The sequence below is a fragment of the Sinocyclocheilus grahami genome, unplaced genomic scaffold (assembly GCF_001515645.1).
Source record: "Sinocyclocheilus grahami isolate Dianchi unplaced genomic scaffold, SAMN03320097.WGS_v1.1 scaffold241.1, whole genome shotgun sequence".
Taxonomy (NCBI): Eukaryota; Metazoa; Chordata; class Actinopteri; order Cypriniformes; family Cyprinidae; genus Sinocyclocheilus; species Sinocyclocheilus grahami.
In genome coordinates, this window is record NW_015505420.1 from 10,210 (window position 1) to 20,395 (window position 10,186).

The window sequence follows — 10,186 nt, forward strand, 5'->3', positions numbered from 1 at the left end:
GCACAATTGCTGGCTGACTAAATACTTTTTTGCCCCACTGTATATTCAGCTGAACTCAAACTAAATGAGTTGCAGGAGAGTTGTAGTTCTCAGCATGCTTTGCATTAGCCTGAATACAGTAAATGTTCAAATGAAGTGTTATTGTATATGTTTTTGCACAAGATGGATAGGGAGAGATGCAAAAGCTTAAAACTAATGTATACTGCATTTTGCTTAACTGTGTGCATCGAAGTGTAGTTTTATTTTTTAAGTAACAGGGTTAAAATGTATAGAGCTCTGCACATGAAACAATGTATCATACATGGCCACAATTTAACTAAAATGGGAAAAAAAATAATAAGTGGTGGGAACAAATTCTTAATTGGTGGCCACGATATTTATTTTTTCCACATGTCATGTGTGGGTCTGTGTGCAAAAGTACTGCAGAGTAGACATGACCAAGTGAATGTTGCTGCAGTTTTTGCCCCCAGAAATTAGGTGAATTTTTTTTTTCCTAAAAATTACATCTGACAAGCCTAATCTGTGAATCTGATGAAATTACAAATGATGATTGGTCTAAAACAGGGGTGCTGTTTTAACTTTTTTTGCCAGCCAAAGCCCTTAGACATGAAATATTTTCTTGAACTATTTCCTTAAAGTTTAATAGTTACACTTTTAATAATTCAACAACACATTTGCATGTTCACGGTTCTCTGATGTTGGTAAATGGTCACATAACATGCAATTAGTATTAGTGTTTTATTTTGACTTAGTAGCTGGACTTTAAAGTGAACTCGCTTTTTATTTGTGATAGTGTCTCCGTCCACAGTCAGAAATTAATGAGCTTTTATTTTGGTGAAATACTGGTGAAATGCTGTCAACTTCTGTCCACAAAATGTTTGTGGAGTCACTGCATTTACTGTGAACCAAGCTGCTCTGAGACACTGAATACAGTGGATCATATCACGATTATCATGCAGCCCCATTTATTTATTTTTATTTTTAAATTCAATGTAATTCATTATTAGTTTTTCATCAACTCACGAACCCCCTGGAATTCCTTCATGACCCCCCTTTGGGAAACACTGGTCTAAAACATCAATTTTCTAAAAAAAAAGAAAAGAAAGGGGAGCAGTGATAATCATGCCACCAAATGCATAAATGAAAATCCAGAAAATGGCCTGGAAAGATTTTAAATGAAGACCAACATCAACGAGCAGCAGGAACGCATGCACGCACTGCGCTGTAGCTGAAGCAGTCCAGATTGGTCTCCTTTGATTTACGGATAAATATATATTTTCAGTTGTGCTATAAGCTACAATGGTAATGTGGATTGTTGAAATTCCATTTCTAAAAGAAGAGGACCCTATTTAAAAACAATAGGACATCAGATTACATGATTATCGCTTGATTTTCATTGCATGTCTTCTGTTATCAGAAGCTTTGTTCACCCCCTGGAGCCGTGTGAGACACTTTTTTTATGGATGGGCGCTTTTTAACAGATATGCTTTTGAAGTGCACCGTACAGCGATTCCATGAACGCTTTGGGATAGCATCTATATTAGACTTTTTCCATACTCCAGTCCTGCTCAAGTAAAATTACATTTGATGTTCTGGCTTCATGATAAACATCAGCTCAAAGAAGTGTCTGGCACGCATTTGCAAGATGCAACCATCCTACATTATATTGGCATCAATCAATGTGACTTTCTTTGAGAATCAAAAGGCACGAATGTGATTAGAAACAAGTGATTTTATTCAGGCACATATCAACACTTGAAGCAGCTGCATCCATGGCTCACAGCTGCTCCTTCAGTCTTGATAACTTCAAAACTCTCATTAATATTCAGTCATCCAACTGGGGAAGATAACCATGACTATCAGGAATATAGAAGAAACAACGGAACTCATAGCATTCAAACTGTGAAGGATATGACAGCTGGACTATTGAAGTCCATCCATCAGGTCCTTCCAAGAAAGAAGGTTAAGTAAATGTGATCTTAAAAAATGACCAGAGGAGCATGTTGTCATCTCCAGGAACTCTATCAGTTCCATCGACTGATGCAAATCAAAGCAATCACTTAAAAAACGCAGAAACAGCCTCTAGCAGTAAAATCTGCTGCTTTGTCGACTGATGTGTCAGAAGTAATAGATGTTCAAGATCAAAGGTGTCATAATTCACAAATGTACAGATCTCAAAACACTTGAAACTTCATTTTGAAAGGGCTTCCCTATAAAATAAAATAAAATCAAATATAGTGCCAAAAGTACATACACTGTCAGCTTCCTCACCTGTAAGTAAGGTAGTATCTTGCACAGGGTCTGTCCAAAGAACCAGGTTTCTGTAATGTCCACCACAAGACTCGCAGGAAGACATGTGATTGTGACCAGGATGTCTGCGAAGGACAGGTTCACGATGAAGTAGTTGGTCACAGTGCGCATGTGATGGTTTTTCCAAACTGCAAAACAGACTGAAAAGAAAGGCACCTTTAGGACCACTTTGTGGCTGCTAAAACTGCAGCCAAAGTAACCTTTAAATAACCAACATTTAAGTTTATTTTTAAATAATAAAAAAAAAAATGTCTAGAACAAAACTACTGAGGATCTCAATTAGGGTGTGAATTTAAATATAATTAACAAACATCATAGTGATGAACAGCAACATTTGTTTATTGGAAAAAAATGGCTATGCCTAGATTTAAGGTCCGAAAACATTCCTGTACATACAGCGTTTGTGATGCTGAGTGCTCGGAATACGAATCTTGTGAAACACGAGTCATGACACTCAACAAAAGAACTCAGAGACTTGTAGAAGCAAGATTAAATGGAAATGCTTTTCTTCTCACATTTGCTTTTGTTAACTCTATGGGTTAGGTTTAGTGTAGATGGAAGGCTATGTTATTTTTAAGCACAAAAGAGCATTAACCTTTTAGTGCCACTCAACAGAGATTTCCTTTCTGTACAGCCACACAAAAGCCACCGTGAAAAAATGTTGCCACATGCTTATCTGTTTCGGAGAAAATGTAAAAAGTTTTCAGCACCACTCACTGGACATTTTACTTTAAAAAAGGCACAAAGACTTGAGCTGATGTCTTTAACTGATTTGAACAGCTTGATTTCCATGAACTCATTGTCTATATCATCAAAGACTAAATCTGCTGTCTTGACATACAGTTGTTCTGCCTGATGATAAGTAATTGTTATGACGCTGTATGCACATTCCTGTAAATGGGTTTATTTAGAAAGCATTTGTGCAGAAAATAAATGTAAATGTAAAGATAGGACTGGGGGGCTCATGAATAACACATGAAATAGCTGTGGATTACTGACTGTTCAGAGATAAGCAGTCAAGTGACATCAGCTGATTAATGTTAATTTTATTTAGCATATTTAGTGTGGCACTTATGGAATCAATCATTCAGAGGTCACTGTAAAAAGAAGAAAATCTGCACTGTGTCACGCAGCACTGAGCAGCTGAATCACTGGACAAAACAAACAGGACTGCAAAACTAACATTTTATTATAGAATTATTTCGGATTTAGCTGTTAAACATGTTCATATGTATTATGGTTTGATGCAAACTCCATGCTTGCTATCACTCAATATGTGTAAACTGAGATATCAGATACAAACTTAATGTGTATTGAATAAGAAATATTAACAAACCCAGAATTCATCTATGATTAAGAATGAACTGATAATACAGTATGGGTCAAACAAGGTAGTAGGAAAGATTAGGGTGATTGTTACACTGTGAAATTGTCAAAAGGACACTGAATCTTCCCTTTAGAAATATTCACTGCGGTAGGTGATGACTAGACCTGGTCTCTCTATATTGCACATGTGATAGTTGAAATATGAGAGTATAAGACTATTAAAGGGTTAGATCACACAAAAATGAAAATTAGCCCATAAATTACTCACCCTCAAGTCATCCTAGGTGTATATGACTTTCTTCTTTCAGACGAATCCAGTCAGAGTTATATTAAAAATTGTCTTTCATCTTTCAAGCTGTTTCATGGCACTCAGCAGGTGTTGCATGCTTCAGTCCAAAAGAAGTTAAATAAAAAGCGCTCATCCATTAAAAAAGTGTCTCACACGGCTCCGGGGGCTGAACAAAGGCCTTCTGTAGCAAATCGATGCTTTTTTGTACGAAAAACATCCCTATTCAAAACTTAATAATCACTTTAATGTAGCTTGCGCTCACTGTTGTACAGTTCCGGGTGGATGACGTATGAGGTCAGCGCTGTGCATGCGCCGGTGAGTCTCGTGAAAACCAACGTTTGTTTACAGGAGCAAAGGAAGCAAAGTTTCCTTACTTTAGCAAAGGAAAACCAGTCTCCTCTTGGCTTATATTGAAATCCTCCGACATTCTTCTTTACAAATCCTTGTTTTGTACTTCTAATTCTTGACCGTTGTTTTGTTTTGAACTCTCCTGCGCTTCCGCGTGCATCACTTCTGAGCGGTGCATGCGCAAAGCCGACCTCATCTGCCCGGAACTGCTTCTGTTTACAACAGAGACGCCAATCAAATCAAAGAAGGTGGGCTCTACTGTTCACAGAGACCGAACACGAACTCCGAAGCAATGCTTTAGTGAAATAGTAATACTCAAGTAGCAAAACATTTTATATTTTACACATTTTTTTTATGACAGAGATGTAAAATGATTATATCCGTGATGCGAACTTGACTTCTTTGTCAAATTTCACCATTCTGAACTGAAAATATAGAATGAGTCCGTTTCCTGATTCATGTCAATAATAACTGAATCTTACAGGACACGAAACATTTTGCCATTTTCAATGCATTTTGCACACATTCACTTTTATTCAAAAGCCTTTATGGCAAAAAAAAAAATTCTTGTTCTTTTTCTTTTAGTCCCTTAAATCTGTTTAAATCCTTTAAAGGTGCACTAGGAGATCTTGGAAAATGCTAACTTTAGCCTGATAGCACTGAAAGCGAACGTCCCACCCTCCCAAAATGCAAATCGCAGTCCAAAGCCACGCCCCCTGAATGAATGAACGCACACACAGACCAGACGACCAGAGACAACATTAATACAATACATCATATGTCATTAACCGGTGAGAAACTTTATAGCACAGTTAGTAAAAGTAGTACAATCCCAGGAAGGAAGACCGGGTTGTTGATGTTTGCCTGCCATTCTCTGTCTGCAATAGCGTACGTAAACGCACTGAAGACGTATCCTGTCTGTGCGAACCGGATGCGCAGAGGCATGCAAATACATTATGTTGACAGTCAGGTACGAAAGCCAATTAAAACGCTCGGACATTTCTTGGTCCTATGACTTCCATAGAATATATAAATACATACATTTAGACCACTTAATGATTGCTATTGGGATGTGAAGATACTCTCAACCAGCATAACAAAAAATGTTTCTGAAGACAATAACCTATTGCACCTTTAACTCCTTCCCTGCCAAACATGGAATTTTTCTTGTTTCCATGTTTTCACTGTTATACGCTAGGGGGCGTTATTAAGCATCTCCTGAATGAGTCTAGAAAGTGCCGATCAAAAACACAGACCAGGAAGACGCAGAAACGAGCGATCTAATATGAATGCATGTGAAAAATAATGCGATCATCAACACTAACCGCGTATAAATGAAAACTGCCTAATATTACAGAGTGAAATGTCAATCCAGAAAGTGGTAAAGGCCTGTGCAAACTTTGGGAGTGCTGATGGAAGCCATCTATTGCATCTTTGCTTTGATCATATTACTGAATATGATCCAGATGTAGTATTTGATAAAAAAATTGATTTTCTCAGCTTTTTGCTCAAATGTTGCTTTTTTTATGAAACCTACCTACATTCAAGTGTTGATTAAAAAAATAAATAATGCTTAAATTAACAGCATTTTTAGAAATAATACATGATGATATGAGGCTCCTGTGTGATTTCTAAAAACTGACAAGAACAACTGTGACAGCACACACAAAACGTATAATTATTAATTCATCATTCAGTCAGAATGCGCAAATGGCATTTATAAGTAAATTTGCCACTGGTCTTTTTGAGACAAATTTTCTCATTTTTATTTGAATCATGTTTGTTTGTTAATCCAATATGGGAGTACTGAAGTGAGTATCTGAGTACTGAATTCCAACCAGCCATCAGAGGATCTGTAAAAATGTGTCTCTAACTATGAAGAGTCCCCATAAACCATAAAAACAAACGTGTGTGTGTGTGTGCAGAGGCGGACTTAACCATTTAGGCAAAGATAGGCGACCGCCTTGGGCCCCCAAAAGCCAAGGGCCCCCTAAAATGCTTTTTAAATGCGAGATGCGCGTTCAGTGCGGACGCACAAGTGGTTGCTCTGGTGTTCATTACCACGACAACCGTCTGTACGTGTCTTGAACGTGCTTCTTATCAAAAGTAGGGCGATGTAGAAAATGGGGACCGAATCTATTCATAAAAACGGAATTTACTGTAACGCGGAATGTGACGAAATGAACGGCGCAGACGGGCGTTTCGTTTGCTAGTTTGCTATTTAAGCACTGCAACGCTCGCGGTTGTCATCTGTAGTAGCTAAATAGTATTTTTGCTATTTAATATTCACATACACTAGTCCATATCGCGGTTTGATTGAAGTGTACTGACTTGCATTTCATTAAAGAAATCCTTTATTTATAACATGTACATGAAAAATCTAAAAGATTAGACACATCTATGGGACACGGTCGTGCAGCAGCGAGCAACAGTGAAAGAAACCTCAAGGTTGTAAAATTGTAAAATTGTATAGGGCCCCATTCCTGTATTTTGCCTGGGGCCCCCAAATCACTAAATGCGCCCCTGTGTGTGTGTGTGTGTGTGTGTGTGTGCAAGTCTTGTACACTGTAAAAACCAGCTATGTTCAGAGACTTTCACTGGCGTAGCCTGACATATTCATTCTGATTCAGTCAATAAATTAAATGACATTTCTGACTTTAGTAAAACCATTTCATTTAGATGTTAATACTTGAAGTGAATTTACCTAACATTTTTATATATAGTAGAGCACTCGATGATGTAAAGGAAATTAATTTAAAAGGAAAATGGCCTTTGCACTGTTGAGTTAATATCTTATCATATCGTATCATATCTCTGTGTTCATAATTAAGATGAATTAATACATTCAATTAATTTGAATTAATACATTAATACATTAATACATACCTTATTATTTAATAAGGTAAGACACAACAATTTGCAACAACAAACAGCAAAACAAGCTGTTTTGTACAGCTAAAGATAGCTGGACACGGATGAGACCGGAAGCCAGTCCCAGTCTTGCCCATTTTTACGGCAAGAATAAGGTGGATAAAAAGTGGTAATCTGCAATTCTGCTATTTGTGCCTGATTTATTCCATAAATATTACACTTGTTAAACATGTTGGGTTCAGTGAAGGTAAATAATATTATGATTTAAATAAAACCAGTTAATTTAGATGCAACCATTTTAAGGTTTCCATTTTTTCTACGCATCAGACAAGCTTCAAAATAGCAGACTCTTTTGAAGTCATACATACAGGAGCAGACAGAATTTAGGCTGTTATCCACTGAAAATCTCAATCTGTCACAGCTCTCAAATCAAATATTAGACATTTGCATTAAGCTTCACATCAATGGTCACAAGACGCAAAGGCAAACAACAACATTTGACTTCAGCGACACATTTGGGGCCAGAAAGAAAGTTTGTGTTAGACTATGGTAATATGATTTACATACATGCAATTTCATCCTTGCTTAACAATTGTTTTCTGCCTATCGTACTGCATAACGCTTTGTAACAAATGCCTGCATTGACCACAGTATCTCTGGAGGCTGCTCCTCTTTACATCAAAGAACAACTTGTTACCATTTATTGCCAAGACATTATTAGATAAAGCAGCTACTTACATCCCCAGCCTTTTATCCTTGCAATTATAGCAGTACATCTGCACCCTGATTCACCGAAATGTCTCCTGTGAGCTTAGTAAAACCGTCTCTTTATGCTTCCTGCACATGGAATGAGCTGCAGCATACTATTACCTTACAAACACTCTCCTCTTTGAATGCCCTATACAAACTGGAAACATGTTGCTGTTTTCCGTAATCCTTGACCTGGGGTGAAATGGCTATTTATGGATATCGCTAATATGACCTGTATGTCTTTCTTCTTTTGCTATTTTTCCTATGTTGTTTCTATGTTTGCATTTATGCATAAATATGTGACATTTTTTATATGAAAACTGTAGCTGCCATCTTCAATTGGAATTCCTGGAAGAGGTCTTGTATCACAATTAGACTTAACATCTAAATAAAGCACAAATAAAAATAAGTACAATATATGATTTGAGGGCTCCGGTGAATGGAAATATTACCACCAAATAACGACTTCTCACCCAAAGAAATCACACAGCTTCAGAGGACTTTAGCCATGAATTTCAGCCAGAGTTTAGCCTTGGACTTGTCGTGCCAAATATTCCTTTAAAGTGAAGTGTGTCGTTTCAATCCGTCCTGTTTGTTGGATAACAGGTCCAAAACTCTTTGGCTGAGGTAGACTGCAATTCTGTTTGATGCAACAAAAAACACTCACTGCACCTTTAAAGAGAATAGCACATGAAAAATGTGAATAAAAAATTCTAAGTCGAATAACATTTCAAGGGACCCATGATTAATATGTCAAAATTAGTTAACCAATTACCTCGGATATCCAGATCATTGGGGCGTTCATCGTATTTCTAAATTCCTTGAGAAAACTTCAAATGTCGACATTTTTACTTTGAGAAAAGTGACAACCAAATGATTCTGAGCCATCCTCAGTGGCATACAAAATATTTTAAAGCACAGTATTACATTCATACAGTCTTTCAACCAAATTTCCACAAATCCATCACATAGTATGTGGTAAAAGAGCAATGCAGCACTTGAAATTTATTCGCCAGAGGACTCTGGATAAAAAAGATTAAATGTCAAGGAAGAAAGAAAGCTGAAGGCTTGGCATTTTGTTAAAACTGTAGATGCATTTATGGCCCATAATTTGTGCATGCGAGGATGCAACTATTCTTAAATCTTAAACTAGCAGAAACTGCAAATAAACCAAATAAACAATTGCAGCCCAATTAAAATTCATTAGTAGCGTTAACGACTTTAAAGATCTGAACTCAGTACAGTTGTTCACATAATGAATATGACTGTTTTTTAAGCAGAGAAGAGAAATTATTTTCTATAACATTTTCTGAGTTATAATATGATCCCACGCGCAAAGCAATGTAGCAAACATGATGGACAAACCTGTAGACCGGTATTCGTCTGACAGTAAAACATTTTAAAGCACAGCTGAAATAAATTGTTCTGAGTTACTTGCGCGTTTCAAACTTAGCCTACTTACCCAAGGTGTTTCCGACCAGAGACACAAGGAAAACTATGATATATCCAGCTATGAGCACCCATTCATACTGTTTAGGATGCAAATACTCCCTCCAGATGTACTTGAGAAGTTCATCATCTTCATCGATGTGAGAATGGGAGTGGATTTCCGTGGAGTTCAGATGCTGCGCTGATGTTAAACAGTCATTACAGGCGTCATTAGCGGTGATCCCAGACATGTTTGGCGCAGAGCCGGGCTCTTTCTCCAGCATCGCGGATGGCTGACACTGCGTGAGTGAGGGGAGAGAGAGGGAGAAGAGCAGAAGACTGAGAGTTGGAGAGCATTGTGACGCACTGTGGACCTCTCAGCCTATAACCAATTAGTTAGCAAGACTGAGAAGTCAGAACCTACAGAATGCATCAAGTGATTGCTGCACGGTTCTTTGTATCTCATGAGGATACTCATGTTTATGTTACTGTATAGATGTCAGACCTATGTTGCATAATAAATGGAGCCTTATTATAGCCTACCTGTTATACACTAAAAAGGTGAAACGACCGTGCCATTTAAAGTGCATTTTAACACTCCCCATATAATAATAATAATAATAAATGCCGTTTTGTTTAAATTGTATTTTCACTTGACACCAGAGTGTTGATGTGCAGAACACATACTGGCTATAAATTTACTGACTGTGGTTTATTTATTTATTTATTCACTTATTTTGTTCGTTTATTTATTTATGTATGTATGTATGTAATGTATGTATTGGCTTGGGAATGTTGTAGTGGCTAGGGGGAAAAAGGCTTGACGCTCACAGTCCAAAAGATTCCATTGCCCACAGTGTAGTT

General features: G+C 37.3%; 1 protein-coding gene across 1 annotated transcript in view; it reads right to left on the reverse strand.

Annotated features, from left to right (window-relative positions):
• Window positions 1–9,573, reverse strand: part of LOC107597943 (orexin receptor type 2-like) — a gene marked incomplete at its 3' end in the record, with an annotated part of 13,286 nt that extends 3,713 nt beyond the window's left edge. The window contains exons 1-2 of the mRNA XM_016289156.1: window positions 9,357–9,573; window positions 2,272–2,450 (exon numbers count right to left, since the gene is read on the reverse strand). Coding sequence (XP_016144642.1) covers window positions 2,272–2,450; window positions 9,357–9,573 — 396 coding nt within the window. The remainder of the gene's footprint in view (window positions 1–2,271; window positions 2,451–9,356) is intronic.
• Between the last annotated feature and the right edge of the window lie 613 nt (window positions 9,574–10,186).